Raw genomic sequence first — 20,117 nt, 5'->3', positions numbered from 1 at the left:
AGGAGAGATGGAAGGAGAGACGGGGAGAGGAGAGATGGAAGGAGAGACGGGGAGAGGAGAGATGGAAGGAGAGACGGGGAGAGGAGAGATGGAAGGAGAGACGGGGAGAGAGGGAGATGGAAGGAGAGATGGGGAAGCCTTGACTGCATGCATGGTGTTCTGGCACCAGTTCTACCACACCAGATGTTTCTCGTGAGCCTCTTGGACAGCCCGTTCCCTCCCCACCCTTTCTCCCTCCCTCCCTCCTCCCCCCCCCATCCTTTCTCCCTCCTCCTCCCCCCCATCCTTTCTCCCTCCCTCCCTCCCTCCTCCTCCTCCCCCCCATCCTTTCTCCCTCCCTCCCTCCTCCTCCCCATCCATTCTCTCTCTCCCTCCTCCCCCCCATCCTCTCTCTCTCTCTCCCTCCTCCCCCCATCCTTACTCCCTCCCTCCTCCCCCCCATCCTTACTCCCTCCCTCCTCCCCCCATCCTTACTCCCTCTCTCCTCCCCCCCCAATCCCTCCTCCACCCACATCCTTTCCCCCCCACCCCCCCACCCTTTCTCTCCTTCCTTCCTCCCCACCCTTTCCCTCCCTCCTCTCCCTCTCCGAGCCCGAGGTGTAATGATCTGGCCCTTTCATTCCCAACAGCTTGATTCACGGCCGGCCCCGTGGCCCCAAGCTCCTCACATAAACAATACGTGGCTCCCTCCACGGCCTTATAAAGGCGTCAATGCACACACACAACGGAAATGATGACCTGTCAGACAGAGAGAAGAGCTCTGCACTACATCAAGTTAACCCTGGGCTCATCCGTCAGTCTGGTTGTAACATAGCAGGAATTACCCACATAGAGACACACGGCTATTGAGTTGAGCCCAACCTAATGAAGGCTATTAATCATTCCAGGGAGTGATGAAACTGTAATGAAGAAAATGTCCCCATGAGGATACGGTCAGTCACTGACATACTGGAGTGACCCTGTCTTGACCAACGTGGTACAATCACAGGTCTGTGTTTAGCCAGTTACAGACAGGTTGGAAAATCAACTGGACACTTCATTCTGGAGGGGGAATACTATGACAGTACAGCGGGCTATGTTCCTCCAGGAAATAACAAATAAGTAGTGAGTCAGTCTGGCTTATTAAAAAGGAGTGTTACCCAGCGGGAGTCTGGCTTATTAAAAAGGAGTGTTACCCAGTCGGAAGTCTGGCTTATTTAAAAGGAGTGTTACCCAGCGGAAGTCTGGCTTATTTAAAAGGAGTGTTACCCAGCGGAAGTCTGGCTTATTTAAAAGGAGTGTTACCCAGCGGTAGTCTGTCTTATTTAAAAGGAGTGTTACCCAGCGGTAGTCTAAGCTTATTAAAAGGAGCGTTACCCAGCGGTAGTCTGGCTTATTAAAAGGAGTGTTACCCAGCGGAAGTCTGGCTTATTAAAAGGAGTGTTACCCAGCGGTAGTCTGGCTTATTAAAAGGAGTGTTACCCAGCGGTAGTCTGGCTTATTAAAAGGAGTGTTACCAAGCGGTAGTCTGGCTTATTAAAAGGAGTGTTACCCAGCGGTAGTCTGGCTTATTAAAAGGAGTGTTACCCAGCGGTAGTCTGGCTAATTAAAAGGAACATTACCCAGCGGTAGTCTGGCTTATTAAAAGGAGTGTTACCCAGCGGAAGTCTGGCTTATTAAAAGGAGTGTTACCCAGCGGTAGTCTGGCTTATTAAAAGGAGTGTTACCCAGCGGTAGTCTGGCTTATTAAAAGGAGTGTTACCCAGTGGTAGTCTGGCTAATTAAAAGGAGTGTTACCCAGCGGAAGTCTTTGCCGTCAAACTTGCGTGCGCTGGTGAACAGGACGGTGCGGGCAGGCATGTTGATGCCCATGGCAAAGGTCTCTGTGGCGAACAACGCCTGTGGAGAGAGGATCAATAACATCACATTTAACAAACTCACTCCTAATGAAACACACAGGAATGGCTATAGCCTTTTCACCCTATTGAGCTGAGATTAGCCGAGGTGTACTGTGCTGGTCTGGTAGCATCCATAATAGTTGCTGGAACCGTGCTGGAAAGGACAATATCCAAGCCAGCACAGAATGGTTGGGGGTCAGAGTGACATCTGGAAAAGGGTTCTAGTGAATGACAAAGTCCTGTATAATTTAAAGTGAGTTCCAGACCGGCAAGGCCTACCTTAATTAGCCCCTCAGAGAAGAGGATCTCGATGGTTTCCTTCAGGATGGGGAGCAGTCCCCCGTGATGAATTCCTATACCTCTCTTCAGTAGGGGTACAACATTCTCTACCTGGAAACACACAGCAAGAATAATCAGATTTGATTAAGATAACACGTTTCTTGTCAAAGACACACTAACATATGTCAAAGAAAGGACACTGTAGAAATCAGTGAAGCCATACAAAGTCAGATCAATTAAATGGTATTTTTACTGTTCACACTAGCTTGGCCAGCCATCCATCTGAATAATAGAACTAGTCCCTCTATCCTCCTCTGACCCTAGCAGAGCCACACACATGGTTGTGACCATTAAACCTTCTGAGCCGGCCTTCATAATGCAGCAGCCTTCTGACATCTCTACTACACTACACACCAACGACCGCCGCTCAGTATAATTTTACATTTTAGTCACTTAGCAGACACTCTTTCCAGAGCGACTTACAGGAACAATTAGGGTTAAGTGCCTTGCTCAAGGGTAAGTCGGCAGCTTTTTACTTAGTCGGCTTGGGGATTCGAACCAGCAACCTTTCGGTTACTGGCCCAATTGTCTTAAATCGCTAGGCTACCTGCTAAAACGACACGATCAAAAACAACCACAGGAGAACATATCCAATACAGCCTGAACTAACGGTATTAAGGGAAATACTGTGTGTGTGTGTGTATAATCAAAGCCACCAGCACGAGCCACGGAGTGTGGTGGAAACTTTTACAGGCTCCTTCTTATAAAGAATCGACTTTCAGAACCTCCAAAATATCTCAGCATGTCACCGAGCTGAGCCATTTCAGAACAAGCTCTTCACGTTGCTCTTTGCCGTGGCTCGTGTGGTGAAGTTATAATAGCCATAGACGACCACACATCAAGGAGACCCAATTTTCACAGACTTATTTATTGGAGTGGAGTTCAACACGACAGGAGTCATTTCTTGTGCCTCTATTGACATTGTATGGCTTGCATGAAATGGCTGTGTGGCGTGTATGAAATGGCTGTGTGGCGTGTATGAAATGGCTGTGTGGCGTGTATGAAATGGCTGTGTGGCGTGTATGAAATGGCTGTGTGGCGTGTATGAAATGGCTGTGTGGCGTGTATGAAATGGCTGTGTGGCGTGTATGAAATGGCGATGCTTCACAGCAGTTAAAAGCTTAGCGTGATGAGAGCGCCGTCCATAAAAGGTCGCTGAAAGAAATGGGGAAAAGTTAATGGCTTACAAGGTGCCAGAAGAAGGCTAACAAATCACTAATTTAAGTGAGAACAGCATGTATTGCAAACAAGCAAATCAGACTCCTTTCAGTGTGCGTGTGTATTTAATGTTCAAATCAATCAACCAACGACTCACCTGAGGCAGCTTCTTGTCATCGTCCGACAGACAGTCTACAGCGTTGTTAAACACTTCCTCTACAAGCTTCTTCTCCTCATCTGGAAAAACAAAATGGGACATTTGCATATTCAGTGGGACAGTTGACCATGAGACGTGTGTAGCGTAGCCTCTCTCACCTCACAGACGGAGTGGAGTCACTCCAAAGCTCAACATCCGCCCGCCTTCTACATTTACATTTGTCATTTAGCAGACGCTCTTATCCGGAGCAACTTGCAGTAGTGAGTGCATACATTTTCGTACTGGTAGTGTGTGTTTTGTCTGAGAACAATGTAGCAGAGCAGACTGTAAAAGTACAGAGTCTGGAACTGAAAGAACCAGAGAGAGAACGGGCTTACGGTTGGTGTCCTCACACAACCACATATCTGCCACGCAGAGCGTTGGGCCAGTAACCGAAAGGTTGCTGGTTCGAATCCACGAGCCGAAACATTGTCGATGTGCCCTTGAGCAAGGCACTTAACCCTAATTGCTCCTGTAAGTCGCTCTGGATAAGGGAGTCTGCTAAATGACTCAAATGTAAATGTATTCACACCGCTATACAGATACTAGATGCCATGGTCACATTACCATACAGACTCCACACCATACAGACTCCACACCATACAGACTCCACACCATACAGACTCCACACCATACAGACTCCACACCATACAGACTCCACACCATACAGACACCACACCATACAGACACCACACCATACAGACACCACACCATACAGACACCACACAGACACCACACCATACAGACACCACACCATACAGACACCACACCATACAGACACCACACCACACCATACAGACACCACACAGACACCACACCATACAGACACCACACTATACAGACATCACACCATACAGACACCACACCATACAGACACCACACAGACATGTTACATTTTAGTCATTTAGCAGACGCTCTTATCCAGAGCGACTTACAGTTAGTGAGTGCATACATTTTCATACTGGCCCCCCGTGGGAAACGAACCCACAACCCTGGCGATGCAAGCGCCATGCTCTACCAACTGAGCTACACGGGGCCCAGACACCACACTATGCAGCCACCACACTATGCAGCCACCACACTATGCAGCCACCACACTATGCAGCCACCACACTTTACAGGCACTATAGAGACACTACACAGACACTACACTATACAGTTTATCAGATGACATCCAGGTAAGCCTGAGAAACTGAAACATATGACGTTTTCATAGAGCCAGTCTGTCTGATGCTCTTGGCAGCCTGGTCAAGTGATAGACTACTTATATAAGAATGCGACACTTCATCAGTCAATTAGTCAGCAGCAGACACTTTAACGTGTGGCTACTCATCATAGAGCCAGTCAGTCTGTGGTGCTGTTGGTTGATTCCAGGACCAGTGTCACAGAGTAAAGGCCATGCCTGACAGTTCCATAAACACAGCCCAGAAACAATGAGTCATAAAGGATTAAACCCCAGCCAGAGTAGTTCATTAGAGGGGGGTGGGGGGGGGAGAAAGAGAGGGGCGGGGGTCAGAAGGAGGAAGAGACAGAAGAGAAAGACTGACGCACGAGGCTCTCCTCTTTCTATGATCACCAATAGCATTACTACAATCCTTGCAGTCCTGGGGACCCCAATGGGTGCACATTTGGGTTTTGGCCCTAGTACTACACAGCTGATTCAAATAATCAAAGCTTGATGATTAGTTGAATCAGCTGTGTAGTAATAGGTCAAAAAACAAAATGTGCACCCCTTGGGGTCCTGAGGACTGAGTTAAGGAAATGCTGGATTTGCCTAAACCTGAAAATAACAGACCAGCAGCTCTGTTTCTATAAATACTACTTAGACGAAACTACAACAGTGCTGCTGCTGATCACGATGCTATTAAAAAACTGCTACGGTGATAAACAGGGTTTAGAGGGGGGGAGGGAGAGAGCGAGAGAGAGGAATTATTGTAAAAGCTTCAGCGTAAACCACACCTCACATAAGCACAGCTTAGCCAAATTGTGTAAATAGAAAATCTTTCGCAAGATGTATCAGCGTCAGTGTGCTGCAACGCAACAACAAAGGGAGATATTATGTCAAAATATGTGTTATTTCATTACAAGCAGCCTGTGGTCAGGATGGAGGGATAGAATCCTCTGTTGGGTCAAGCCCAGATTCATCTGCTCCATCATCTTTATCAATACACACTGTGTTGTCTCTCCCCCTCTGAGACTGAATGGGCAGCACCCCATAATGCATTTTTTTCCACTGTAAGTGGAGCAGAGAACATCTAAAAGCAGCAGAGAAAGCACAATAGGGCATATTCATGTCTGCTGGAGGAGGCTGTTCACATAACACGCAGCCATCCTAGACTGGCCGGTGGAGAGAGAACATTTGGTGCTCTTGCACGTAACTGACTTAATCGAATCACACACGAAAGCGTGAAGTTTCTCCAGCTATGCAGGACGGACCTCAAAGTTAACCAATTAGATCTGCAGCCTAGATTCATCATCCTGCTGCTACATCATCCTATAAAATCAGCATAGGCTGCATAACATACTGGCACAGAGTGTCGTCAAGTGTTGAGTAGCCAATCTATGGTTCTGGGCCAAAAGATACCCTATTCCCAATGGGTCCTGGTCAAAAGTCGTGAATAGAGTGCCCTTTGGGACACATGCTATGTATTCCTGGCACACAGAAAGTGTGTAGTCCAGTGTGGAGTGGCATGCTGTTATGTAGCCCATGGCTGGCATGTTGTGCGTTCAAATCAGTGGATTTAGTTTGTATTGTCAGTCACACCTCAAAGACAGCAGAGGAGAGAGAACAGTGAGTTACAGTGGGGGAAAAAAAGTATTTAGTCAGCCACCAATTGTGCAAGTTCTCCCACTTAAAAAGATGAGAGAGGCCTGTAATTTTCATCATAGGTACACGTCAACTATGACAGACAAAATGAGAAGAAAAAAAATCCTGAAAATCACATTGTAGGATTTTTTATGAAATTATTTGCAAATTATGGTGGAAAATAAGTATTTGGTCAATAACAAACGTTTCTCAATACTTTGTTATATACCCTTTGTTGGCAATGACACAGGTCAAACGTTTTCTGTAAGTCTTCACAAGGTTTTCACACACTGTTGCTGGTATTTTTGCCCATTCCTCCATGCAGATCTCCTCTAGAGCAGTGATGTTTTGGGGCTGTCGCTGGGCAACACGGACTTTCAACTACCTCCAAAGATTTCTATGGGGTTGAGATCTGGAGACTGGCTAGGCCACTCCAGGACCTTGAAATGGTTCTTACGAAGCCACTCCTTCGTTGCCCGGGCGGTGTGTTTGGGATCATTGTCATGCTGAAAGACCCAGCCACGTTTCATCTTCAATGCCCTTGCTGATGGAAGGAGGTTTTCACTCAAAATCTCACGATACAAGGCCCCATTCATTCTTTCCTTTACACGGATCAGTCGTCCTGGTCCCTTTGCAGAAAAACAGCCCCAAAGCATGATGTTTCCACCCCCATGCTTCACAGTAGGTATGGTGTTCTTTGGATGCAACTCAGCATTCTTTGTCCTCCAAACACGACGAGTTGAGTTTTTACCAAAAAGTTCTATTTTGGTTTCATCTGACCATATGACATTCTCCCAATCCTCTTCTGGATCATCCAAATGCACTCTAGCAAACTTCAGACGGGCCTGGACATGTACTGGCTTAAGCAGGGGGACACGTCTGGCACTGCAGGATTTGAGTCCCTGGCGGCGTAGTGTGTTACTGATGGTAGGCTTTGTTACTTTGGTCCCAGCTCTCTGCAGGTCATTCACTAGGTCCCCCCGTGTGGTTCTGGGATTTTTGCTCACCGTTCTTGTGATCATTTTGACCCCACGGGGTGAGATCTTGCGTGGAGCCCCAGATCTAGGGAGATTATCAGTGGTCTTGTATGTCTTCCATTTCCTAATAATTTCTCCCACAGTTGATTTCTTCAAACCAAGTTGCTTACCTATTGCAGATTCAGTCTTCCCATCCTGGTGCAGGTCTACAATTTTGTTTCTGGTGTCCTTTGACAGCTTTTTGGTCTTGGCCATAGTGGAGTTTGGAGTGTGACTGTTTGAGGTTGTGGACAGGTGTCTTTTATACTGATAACAAGTTCAAACAGGTGCCATTAATACAGGTAACGAGTGGAGGACAGAGGAGCCTCTTAAAGAAGAAGTTACAGGTCTGTGAGAGCCAGAAATCTTGCTTGTTTGTAGGTGACCAAATACTTATATTCCACCATAATTTGCAAATAAATTCATTAAAAATCCTACAATGTGATTTTCTGGATTTTCTTTTCTCAATTTGTCTGTCATAGTTGACGTGTACCTATGATGAAAATTACAGGCCTCTCTCATCTTTTTAAGTGGGAGAACTTGCACAATTGGTGGCTGACTAAATACTTTTTTCCCCCACTGTATGTGTACAGTTAAAAGAAAACATCATTTTGAATCCAGGACATAAAATTAACTTTTTGCTCCACCAGCCACTGTGGCAGGTAGATTTCAAAATACTTTTACTCAAAGATTACACTAACTAAGCACACAAAAAACAATAAGCATGCTTTGTACTGTTTCTAAAACAATACATGCATTACTAGTAAGAGGTAATGTGGCATATTGTTTAATAATATAACATTGTGACCTGAGTCTTTAAACCATAATATCACAGGTGAGACAAAAACGTTCACCTGCCCCTTTAAGGGCGGGAGGTTACCGTGGCAGCGTGAATCCAGTCATGTTTGTGCCTGTGAGATTGAGTCTGACTAGTAGAAGCGTTGTCTTCTCTTCTCTAGCGGTTGAAACGCAAACATAGAAAAACGACCTAGCTTGTGAACAAAACAATGTAAATAGCCAAGAAACACAAGGTCAAAGTCTCACTTTAGTAGACTTTCATTTCAAGTAAATTAGACCAACTTTTATGCCTGTGCGCAGCGCTTCTAAAAATGAATCTTTCACTCAGCTCTTCACGTGCGCACAGCACCCGGCCAGGCAGTGTTGCAGCACGAGGTGGAATAGGCTATATAGGATTCGTAGTTCTTTGACTTTGTGCGATTAATTTAGCAGTTATGAAACAAAATGCCAAAAATACTTTGAAAACAGCTACTGCAACATTTATTTGACTATAAACGTGATCATACTTGACTATTTATTAGTAAGGCACTTAACCCTAATTGCTCCTGTAAATCGCTCTGGATAAGAGTCTGCTAAATGACTAAAACATAAATCTATTCACATCGCTATAGAGATAGTAGATGCCATGGTCACATGACAATACAGACAACACTATACAGACCATTTTTATTCACAAATGCGAGAAATACTAGCACTGTGGAGCCCTGACCACACGCCAACGTGGCTGGTGAAATAGACATCTTACCCACCAATGCCAAAATCTACCTGCATTTGGCAGGTGTTAATTTTAGACCCTGTTTGAATCCCTTTTGAGTGATGCCGATTATTAAAAACACTGTTAGCAAAATTCATGACATATCCGTCCCGCCGTTGGTGGTACATGGATCCGTCCCACCGTTGGTGGTACATGGATCCGTCCCGCCGTTGGTGGTACATGGATCCGTCCCACCGTTGGTGGTACATGGATCCGTCCCACCGTTGGTGGTACATGGATCCGTCCCACCGTTGGTGGTACATGGATCCGTCCCACCGTTGGTGGTACATGGATCCGTCCCACCGTTGGTGGTACATGGATCCGTCCCGCCGTTGGTGGTACATGGATCCGTCCCGCCGTTGGTGGTACATGGATCCGTCCCGCCGTTGGTGGTACATGGATCCGTCCCGCCGTTGGTGGTACATGGATCCGTCCCACCGTTGGTGGTACATGGTTGTATTCATCAGGCACCAAATAGAAGAAAACAGACTGGTGGAGGCAGACTACCTGAACATGTCCAATATGAATCACCCGTTTCCCACTGCAAAGCGCATTGCTAGGTGTGCTCTAACCAATACCCATTAGGACAGTGTTACCATCCCCCCGTTGAGGGAGTAGCTACCTGTGTTGAAGTCCAGCTTGGACACCTGCAGGGCGTAGGCCTCACACTCCTTCTTACTGAAACTGAAGATGATAACCGGCTGGAAGTTCTTCTCCATGATCATCTTCACTATCTTGAACACATTGGACGGCCCTAAGGAGACAACACACATTGAACAAAACAGGGGATTTTGGGAAAGTTTCAGGAATTTTGCAACCCTAATTTAGATGACACAATCCCCTGACAAAATTTGGCTCACATTAACACTTGTGGTCAGTAGTATAGGTAACTAGTCACACACCACGTGTTCCTCCTTTGCGTCCCCACTTGCCCCCTCCGCTGCTGCCCCCAGAGTCCCCTGTGTCTCTCAGCACCTGCATGGCCGTGTTGAAGTTGTCCTCTCTGAACTCTCCCTGGAGGAGACAAGACACGATCAGACACTCTGGATCAATAAAATTTTTCACATTTACATTTTAGTCATTTAGCAGATGCTCTCATCCAGAGCGACTTACAGTTAGTGAGTGCGTACATTTTTCATACTGGCCCCCCGTGGGAATCGAACCCACAACCCTGGCGTTGCAAGTGCCATGCTCTACCAACTGAGCTACAGGAGGGCACCAACCCTAGAGTAGACGATCAGACACTCTGGATCAATAACTAACCCTAGAGTAGACATGATCAGACACTCTGGGCTCATTTCACATTCTATTACAAACAGAAATATCTAACTTCGACTCAGGTGGTGAAGGATAAAACTTAGTAATATTAGTAAACAATCACGACAGTCAGAATCTTTGATAGAATGCATCTGGCCCAAATATTAAACACATCGGTCATTCCTAGAGGTGTGAATGGTTATCACTAAGCTGATATTCCTAGAGGTGTGAATGGTAATCACTAAGCTGATATTCCTAGAGGTGTGAATGGTTATCACTAAGCTGATATTCCTAGAGGTGTGAATGGTTATCACTAAGCTGATATTCCTAGAGGTGTGAATGGTTATCACTAAGCTGATATTCCTAGAGGTGTGAATGGTTATCACTAAGCTGATATTCCTAGAGGTGTGAATGGTTATCACTAAGCTGATATTCCTAGAGGTGTGAATGGTTATCACTAAGCTGATATTCCTAGAGGTGTGAATGGTTATCACTAAGCTGATATTCCTAGAGGTGTGAATGGTTATCACTAAGCTGATATTCCTAGAGGTGTGAATGGTTATCACTAAGCTGATATTCCTAGAGGTGTGAATGGTTATCACTAAGCTGATATTCCTAGAGGTGTGAATGGTTATCACTAAGCTGATATTCCTAGAGGTGTGAATGGTTATCACTAAGCTGATATTCCTAGAGGTGTGAATGGTTATCACTAAGATGATATTCCTAGAGGTGTGAATGGTTATCACTAAGCTGATATTCCTAGAGGTGTGAATGGTTATCACTAAGCTGATATTCCTAGAGGTGTGAATGGTTATCACTAAGATGATATTACTAGAGGTGTGAATGGTTATCACTAAGATGATATTCCTAGAGGTGTGAATGGTTATCACTAAGCTGATATTCCTAGAGGTGTGAATGGTTATCACTAAGCTGATATTCCTAGAGGTGTGAATGGTTATCACTAAGCTGATATTCCTAGAGGTGTGAATGGTTATCACTAAGCTGATATTCCTAGAGGTGTGAATGGTTATCACTAAGCTGATATTCCTAGAGGTGTGAATGGTTATCACTAAGCTGATATTCCTAGAGGTGTGAATGGTAATCACTAAGCTGATATTCCTAGAGGTGTGAATGGTTATCACTAAGCTGCTACTTGTATGTTTCACCAGGTACCTAACACCATGCTTAGTCATCCCACTGACCGACATTGTAAACCAAACCTAAATAATGGAGTGATTTCTGTATGCTCTCAGCACTGTAACCCATCTGGCCTGTTTTTTTGTTTAGTCATTTAGCAGACGCTCTTATCCAGAGCGACTTACAATTAGTGAGTGCATACATTTTTCATACTGGCCCCACGTGGGAATGACAACAGTGATGCAAGCAATGCTTAACACTTAACACCGACCTAGCCTGAACCATGAAAAACAGCCCCAGACCATTATTCCTCCTTTACAGTTGTCACTATGCATTGGGGCAGGTAGCGTTCTCCTGGCATCCGCCAAACCTAGATTGATCCGTCGGACTGCCAGATGGTGAAGCGTGATTCATCACTCCAGACAACGCGTTTCCACTGCTCCAGAGTGAGTGTGTATAGTAAATGTAACGTGTCGTTGTCATAGTCAAGACAGAGGAAACCTCTGGTAGTGTGGATGTCCTTACGTTCTCATCCACCACAAGGTGAAGTCCGTCGCCACCTGCTGGGAAGATGTAGTGCTGCAGGGGGGTGGGCCGGAAGTCAGTATACACCACGTGACAGGGCTGCATGGGGACAAGAGGAAGTCACCAGTAAAGTATTAGCATCTCATCACAATAACTATTTAACCTTTATTTACAGTTAAGTCAATTATTTCCAAGTGTGTTCTCGGCCTTCGAAAGGGAAGAGCCAGTGTTGTGGCCCAGTCCTTCTGCTGACCGAGGTTAGTCTGGCACTGGAGTGAGACTAGACAGCGCTGAGGTGACAGGTCACTAGACAGCGCTGAGGTGACAGGTCACTAGACAGCGCTGAGGTGACAGGTCACTAGACAGCGCTGAGGTGACAGGTCACTAGACAGCGCTGAGGTGACAGGTCACTAGACAGCGCTGAGGTGACAGGTCACTAGACAGCGCTGAGGTGACAGGTCACTAGACAGCGCTGAGGTGACAGGTCACTAGACAGCGCTGAGGTGACAGTAATAGGATGTGTGGAGGACACCACTGGAGGGACAAGATGGGGGACATCCGTCAACAGCCTGCGCTCCTTATAGGAACCAAGGGTTTACGTCAAGTAAGTAATAAAGGTAAGAGGTTGAAATAAAACCCCACCTGTTTGTGGAGGTGGCAGATCCACTCAGCAAACTGCTTGGCGTTGGGGATGGTGGCAGACAGGAAGACATAGTGGACATTGTCAGGAAGCAGGATGATGGTCTCCTCCCAGACCACGCCACGCTCTGCATCTCTCATGTAATGGATCTCATCAAAGATGACCCAGGACACCTCTCTCATGACCTCTGACCCTCGGTACAACATGCTCCTCAGGATCTGAAACAATAAGGAGACGTTTACTTTATTGTTCAATGTATACACAAACGCCCAACAGAAACGTGTCTTCAATGTATACAGTCGTGGTCAAAAGTTTTGAGAATGACACAAAAACTAATTTCCACAAAGTCTGCTGCCTCAGTTTTGATGATGGCAATTTGCATATACTCCAGAATGCCATAAAGAGTGATCAGATGAATTGCAATTAATTGCATAGTCCCTCTTTGCCATGAAAATGAACTTAATCCCCAAAAAACATTTCCACTGCATTTCAGCCCTCCCACAAAAGGACGCTGGTTCTAATCCCCGAGCCGACTAGGTGAAAATTCTGTCGATGTGCCCTTGAGCAAGGCACTCAACCCTAATTGCTCCTGTAAGTCGCTCTGGATAAGAGCGTCTGCTAAATGACTAAAATGTGGACAAACAAAAACCCACAAATTCTGACAAATTCCAAGCATTGATTATGCAAGAATGGGCTGCCATCAGTCAGGATGTGGCCGAGAAGTTAATTGACAGCATGCCAGGGCGGATTGCAGAGGTCTTGAAAAAGAAGGGTCAACACTGCAAATATTGACTCTTTGCATAAACGTAATGTAATTGTCAATAAAAGCCTTTGACACTTATGGAATACTTGTAATTATACTTCAGTGTAACATCTGTCAAAAATATTTCGTAACACTGAAGCAGCAAACTTTGTGAAGACCAAAACTTTTGACCACGACTGTACACAAACGCCCAACAGAAACGTGTCTTCAATGTATACACAAACGCCCAACAGAAACGTGTCTTCAATGTATACACAAAAGCCCAACAGAAACGTGTCTTCAATGTACACACAAACACCCAACAGAAACGTGTCTTCAATGTACACACAAAAGCCCAACAGAAACGTGTCTTCAATGTACACACAAACGGCCAACAGAAACGTGTCTTCAATGTACACACAAAAGCCCAACAGAAACGTGTCTTCAATGTACACACAAACGGCCAACAGAAACGTGTCTTCAATGTACACACAAACGGCCAACAGAAACGTGTCTTCCGTTTCATCCTAATCCCTCCGAAAGTCAGGTTTGAGCAGAGGGGAGACAGACAAGAGCAGAGGTTGGAGCAGGGGTTGGAGCCAAGGGCAATATCAAGTTGAGCAGACAGAGCGGAGAGTTGATAATGTGATGATAATGGAAAGCTCTGATGTCATACCTCGGTGGTCATGACAAGGCAGGAGGCGGTGGGGTTAATGGTGACATCACCGGTCATCAAACCAACATCCTGGAACTCTTCGTACATCTCTCGGTACTTCTGGTTACTCAGGGCCTTGATGGGACTCGTGAAGATGACCCTCTGCTTCCCTCTCAGGGCTAGAGCTATGGCATACCTGGAGGAGGGGGAGGAGGGAGGGGTAGAGGTGGGTTTGGGAAAGTGTTTAAGAGACTGCCTAGATACACTAATCTGGCCCTTGAGGTCCTAAGTCCAGGAACTGATTTGGACATTACATTTTTACATTTTAGTCATTTAGCAGACGCTCTTATCCAGAGCCACTTACAGTTAGTGAGTGCATACATCAGGTGAGTGGAATTTCGACCCAAACAGTGACATAAATCATTTAACTAATTGACAGCCAAAATAACTAAAACACACTCAGTGTGTCAAACTCACTCTGCACAGACGGTCTTTCCTGCAGAGGTGTGGGCAGACACAAGCACTGATTGGTTGTTGTCTATACACAGAATGGCCTCACGTTGGAAGGGATCTAGAATGAAGGGGTACTCCTGCAAAAGAGACCACTTTGACGTTAGCAGGAACATAAAAGATTTAATCGTACTACACATCCTTTACTACACTGGCTCTGACGCTCGTCGGATGTGGCAGGGCTTGAAAACTATTACAGACTACAAAGGGAAGCACAGCCGCGAGCTGCCCAGTGACACAAGACTTCCAGACGAGCTAAACCACTTCTATGCTCGCTTCGAGGCAAGCAACACTGAAGCATGCATGAGAGCACCAGCTGTTCCAGATGACAATGTGATCACGCTCTCCGTAGCCGATGTGAGTAAGACTTTTAAGCAGGTCAACATTCACAAGGCCGCAGGGCCAGACGGATTACCAGGACGTGTACTCCGAGCATATGCTGACCAACTGGCAAGTGTCTTCACTGACATTTTCAACATGTCCCTGACTGAGTCTGTAATACCAACATGTTTCAAGCAGACCACCATACGCCTTTAAGAAATCCCGCTATGCCCTCCGACTAACCATCAAACAGGCAAAGAGTCAATACAGGACTAAGATTGAATCGTACTACACCGGCTCCGACGCTCGTCGGATGTGGCAGGGCTCGAAAACTATTACAGACTACAAAGGGAAGCACAGGCCTACCAGACGAGCTAAATCACTTCTATGCTCGCTTCGAGGCAAGAAACACTGAAGCATGCATGAGAGCATCAGCTGTTCCGGATGACTATGTGATCACGCTCTCTGTAGCCGATGTGAGTAAGACTTTTAAGTAGGTCAACATTCACAAGGCCGCAGGGCCAGACGGATAACCAGGACGTGTACTCCGAACATGCGCTGACCAACTGACAAGTGTCTTCACTGACATTTTCAACATGTCCCTGACTGAGTCTGTAATACCAACATGTTTCAAGCAGACCACCATAGTCCCTGTGCCCAAGAATGACTACCGACCCGTAGCACTCACGTCTGTAGCCATGAAGGACTTTGAAAGGCTGGTCATGGCTCACATCAACACCATTTTCCCAGAAACCCTAGACCCACTCCAATTTGCATACCGCCCCAACAGATCCACAGATGATGCAATCTCTATTGCACTCCACACTGCCCTTTCCCACCTGGACAAGAGGAACACCTACGTGAGAATGTTATTCATTGACTACAGCTCAGCGTTCAACACCATAGTGCCCTCTAAGCTCATCACTAAGCTAAGGACCCTGGGGCTAAACACCTCCCTCTGCAACTGGATCCTGGACTTACTGACAGGCCGCCCCCAGGTGGTAAGGGTCGGTAACAACACATCTGCCACGCTGATCCTCAACACGGGGGCCCCTCAGGGGTGCGTGTTCAGTCCCCTCCTGTACTCCCTGTTCACCCATGACTGCATGGCCAGGCACGACTCCAACACCATCATTAAGTTTGCCGACGACAGAACAGTGGTAGGCCTGATCACCGACAACGATGAGACAGCCTATAGGGAGGAGGTCAGAAACCTGGCCGTGTGGTGCCAGGATAACAACCTCTACCTCAACGTGATCAAGACAAAGGAGATGATTGTGGACTACAGGGAAGAAAAAAAAAGAGGACTGAGCAAGCCCTCATTCTCATCGACGGGGCTGTAGTGGAACAGGTTGAGAACTTCAAGTTCCTTGGGGTCCACATCACCAACAAACTATCATGGTCCAAACACACCAAGACAGTCGTGAAGAGGGCACGACAAAGCCTATTCCCCCTCAGGAGACTGAAAAGATTTGGCATGGGTCCTCAGATACTCAAAAAATTCTACAGCTGCACCATCAGAGCATCCTGACTGGTTGCATCACCGCCTGGTATGGCAACTGCTTGGCCTCTGACCGCAAGGCACTACAGAGGGTAGTGCATACGGCCCAGTACATCACTGGGGCCAAGCTTCCTGCCATACAGGACCTCTATACCAGGCGGTGTCAGAGGAAAGCCCTCAAAATTGTCAAAGACTCCAGCCACCCTAGTCATAGACTGTTCTCTCTGCTACCGCACGGCAAGCGGTACCGGAGTGCCAAGTCTAGGTCCAAAAGACTTCTCAACAGCTTCTACCCCCAAGCCATAAGACTCCTGAACAGCTAATCATGGCTACCCAGACTATTTGCACTGCCCCCCCACCCCATCCTTTTACGCTGCTGCTACTCTGTTAATTATTTATGCATAGTCACTTTAACTCTGCCCACATGTACATATTACTTCAACTACCTCAACTAGCCGGTGCCCCCGCACATTGACTCTGCACCGGCACCCCCCTGTATATATAGCCTCCCTACTGTTATTTTATTTTACTTCTGCTCTTTTTTTCTCAACACTTTTTTTGTTGTTGTTTAATTTTTACTTTTTTGTTAAAAATAAATGCACTGTTGGTTAAGGGCTGTAAGTAAGCATTTCACTGTCATGTCTGCACCTGTTGTATTCGGCGCATGTGGCCAATAAAATTTGATTTGATTTGAAAATGGGTGGACTGGAGTCACTTGACAAGGCCATGATTTTCAGACCGTGCTTTCACCAAATCCACGCAACAGAGATGTACAGTTCCAGTACCTTGGCTGCTTTCCCCACACGAGGCTTTAGCTGTATGTACTCTTCATTGGCAGGCAGGGCCACCTGTACAGGTAAGGAAAACAAATGTCAGCAAGGGGAAGCCGGTTGTTATATTTGGCTATACCTAGGTTTCATAAATTTATAAAAATAAAGATATTCTGTTAGTATTTCAGAAGTCCCGTGAAAGCTCTTACCTCGTGATTGCATCCTTCCACTGTCTCAACCGGCTCCACCTTCACCTTGGGCATGCAGTCCGCAAGACTGGGGATGGCCATTTCATATTCATTAGCATTCAATCAGTTAACCAATCATGAGTAGAATTCACACTTCACTCTAATTTGCATATCATATAGTCATGAAGCCATTTGGTTCTACTCCAACAAGGAATCATAACACTTTACACTAACACAAATCTAGCCAGTCGGTAAAGATGAAAGATAGTGTGCTGAAATTGCAGTGGGCCGGATTCGAACCCATGCTGCAGCAGTAGCTATATCTGATCTGGAGGCAGCAGCTAAGACCACAAATCTAGAATTGTTCAAAGTAATGTCAACTTACTTGATCTCCTCTGCAGAGACAGTCTCCAGCTTGGCCTTCTTCCCGAACACCACCTCATCTGTCCCGTCGTCGTCTGCTTCCCTCTTGGTCTTGGCAGCAGGGGGCTCATTACTTCCACCTTGGTCATTATTACTGGTTGCTTTCCTGAAAAGAGAGAATAAATCAGTAATGCTTCTTTAGAATAGAAGAGGCTGCAGTGCATGCACTTTCTCATCCTACAGTTACAAATAACATTAACTCCATTCAGAATATTAAGTAGCAGCCTACCTGTTGACTCGGTCGTTGTAGCCTATCCTTTAACTTTTAATTATTCTATTGATTAGATACACTACAATGCCAAAAGTATGTGGACACCTGCTCATCGAACATCTCATTCCAAAATCATGGGCATTAATATGGAGTTGGTCCCCCCTTTGCTGCTATAACGGCCTCCACTCTTCTGGGAAGGCGTCCTACTAGATGTTGGAACATTGCTGCAGGGACTTGCTTCCATTCAGCCACAAGAGCATTAGTGAGTTCGGGCACTGATGTTGGGCAATTAGGCCTGGCTCGCAGTCGGCGTTCCAATTCATCCCAAAGTTGTTAGATGGGGTTGAGGTCAGGGCTCTGTGCAGGCCAGTCAAGTTCTTCCACACTGATCTTGACAAGCCATTTCTGTATGGACCTCGCTTTGTGCATGGGGGCATTGTCATGCTGAAACAGGAAAGGGCCTTCCCCAAACTGTTGCCACAAAGTTGGAAGCACAAAATCGTCTAGAAAGTAATTGTATGCTGTGGCGTTAAGATTTCCCTTCACTGGAACTAAGGGGCCTAGCCCAAACCATGATAAACAGCCCGAGACCATTATTCCTCCTCCACCAAACTTTACAGTTGGCACTATGCATTGGGGCAGGTAACATTCTCCTGGCATCCGCCAAACCTAGATTTGTCCGTCGGACTGCCAGACGGTGAAGCATGATTAATCACTCCAGAGTCCAATGGCGGCGAGATTTCCACTACTCCAGCCGATGCTTGGCATTGCAAAAATAGCCTAATCTTCATGATTACTGATCAAACTTAGACGTCAAACAGTATCAAGGTTCTGGTCTAATGCTTCTAAAAAATGTTAGGCATAACTGTGTTCATGGAGCTCTAGGGCTTGTGTGCTGCTGCTCGGCCATGGAAACCCATTTCATGAAGATGACGTTGCTTCCAGAGGAAGTTTGGAACTCGGTAGTGAGTCTTGCAACCGAGGACAGACGATTGTTGCGCGCTATGCACTTCAGCGGTCCCGTTCTGTGAGCTTGTGTGGCCTACCACTTCGCGGCTAAGCCATTGTTGCTCCTAGACATTCCCACTTCACAATAAAAGCACTTACAGTTTACCAGGGCAGCTCTAGCAGGGCAGAAATGTGACTTACTGACTTGTTGGAAAGGTGGCATCCTATGACGGTGCCACGTTGAAAGTCACTGAGCTCTTCAGTAAGGTCATTCTACTGCCAATGTTTGTCTATGGAGATTGCATGGCGGTGTGCTTGATGTTATACAGCTGTCAGCAACAGGTGTGACTGAAATAGCAGAATCCACTAATTTGAAGGGGTGTCCACATACTTTAGTATATATAGAGTATTTACTACAGCCCCATATCTTGGTAGGTTATTATTCCACAGCAATATCTGGCTGATCTTCCATTGTGTGGTCCTTTGATAAGGGTCAAAGTTCAAACTGGATGGGGGACACAGTGGAGCATTTGTACAGGATGGCATATTGGGAAGGATTACACCTGTGTTCATCTGTGATACCACCAGAGACAGAAGTGGAAGCAAGTCATCTCACTCCATTTTTTTATGGTTACATTACAGTCAATTAACTAAACAGACCAGACCCAGCCGCTATCGCATTGGTGCCTATGGGGAGAGACACACCGTTAAGCAGACCGGAACGTACCCTTTTTTTCAATAGAAACGACCTGAGTAAAACAACTTAATTTATCCACCATCTTTAATACCAGCCATATAGCAAGCGATGATTATTTACGTTTCTAAACGTTAAAACACAGCGTCGGGATTGTAGTTCACGAGCAAGTCGTGGGCGAAGCTAATGGCTGAGGACTGTTGGGAGAAGGCAGAATGCTGCCTAGTTTGAGAACTACCTGCCGTCTATACTGTATCTAAAATCTCTAACACTAGATATTTGAACGAATAAAATGTGGCAGGTAATGGTAAACACACAACAATCTCACTACCAAGGGTCTGGGATTGAACATAAACATATGCCGGTGTAAACGTAGGCTGTAGTAGCTAGCTAACGTTAGCATTGTCTACCCAGCAAGGCAAGATGCTGTTTGCGCGTGTTCTCATTTGATAGTTGTCCGTGTCATTACTTTATGAATTGAAAATAACTTTCTAACCGAATGAAAACCTATAGCTAAACATACCCCTTTTCAGGTATTGATGGTTTCTTTTTACTTGAAGTTGTTTGTTCCTCATCGAACACGCTGAACAAATCGTCTCCAAAGGCGTCCGCCATGATTGTTAGATGAAAGCACACAAATCCCACAATGCA

The 20,117-nt window shown here is 46.0% G+C and overlaps 1 protein-coding gene across 1 annotated transcript in view; it reads right to left on the bottom strand.

The window, feature by feature from the left end:
- The window catches only part of LOC311136166 (exosome RNA helicase MTR4-like), a 58,170-nt gene extending 38,074 nt beyond the window's left edge, over positions 1–20,096 (bottom strand). The window contains exons 1-13 of the mRNA XM_084170257.1: positions 19,990–20,096; positions 17,576–17,719; positions 17,212–17,278; positions 17,018–17,080; positions 14,378–14,490; positions 13,922–14,096; positions 12,506–12,721; positions 11,864–11,962; positions 9,847–9,958; positions 9,567–9,698; positions 3,532–3,611; positions 2,157–2,267; positions 1,777–1,878 (exon numbers count right to left, since the gene is read on the bottom strand). Coding sequence (XP_084026383.1) covers positions 1,777–1,878; positions 2,157–2,267; positions 3,532–3,611; positions 9,567–9,698; positions 9,847–9,958; positions 11,864–11,962; positions 12,506–12,721; positions 13,922–14,096; positions 14,378–14,490; positions 17,018–17,080; positions 17,212–17,278; positions 17,576–17,719; positions 19,990–20,081 — 1,506 coding nt within the window. The 5' untranslated portion in view covers positions 20,082–20,096. The remainder of the gene's footprint in view (positions 1–1,776; positions 1,879–2,156; positions 2,268–3,531; positions 3,612–9,566; positions 9,699–9,846; positions 9,959–11,863; positions 11,963–12,505; positions 12,722–13,921; positions 14,097–14,377; positions 14,491–17,017; positions 17,081–17,211; positions 17,279–17,575; positions 17,720–19,989) is intronic.
- Positions 20,097–20,117: the final 21 nt, after the last annotated feature.

This window comes from Coregonus lavaretus (genome assembly GCF_964263955.1).
Source record: "Coregonus lavaretus genome assembly, chromosome: 10".
Lineage (NCBI taxonomy): Eukaryota > Metazoa > Chordata > Actinopteri > Salmoniformes > Salmonidae > Coregonus > Coregonus lavaretus.
This window is presented reverse-complemented; position numbering and strand designations above follow the sequence as displayed.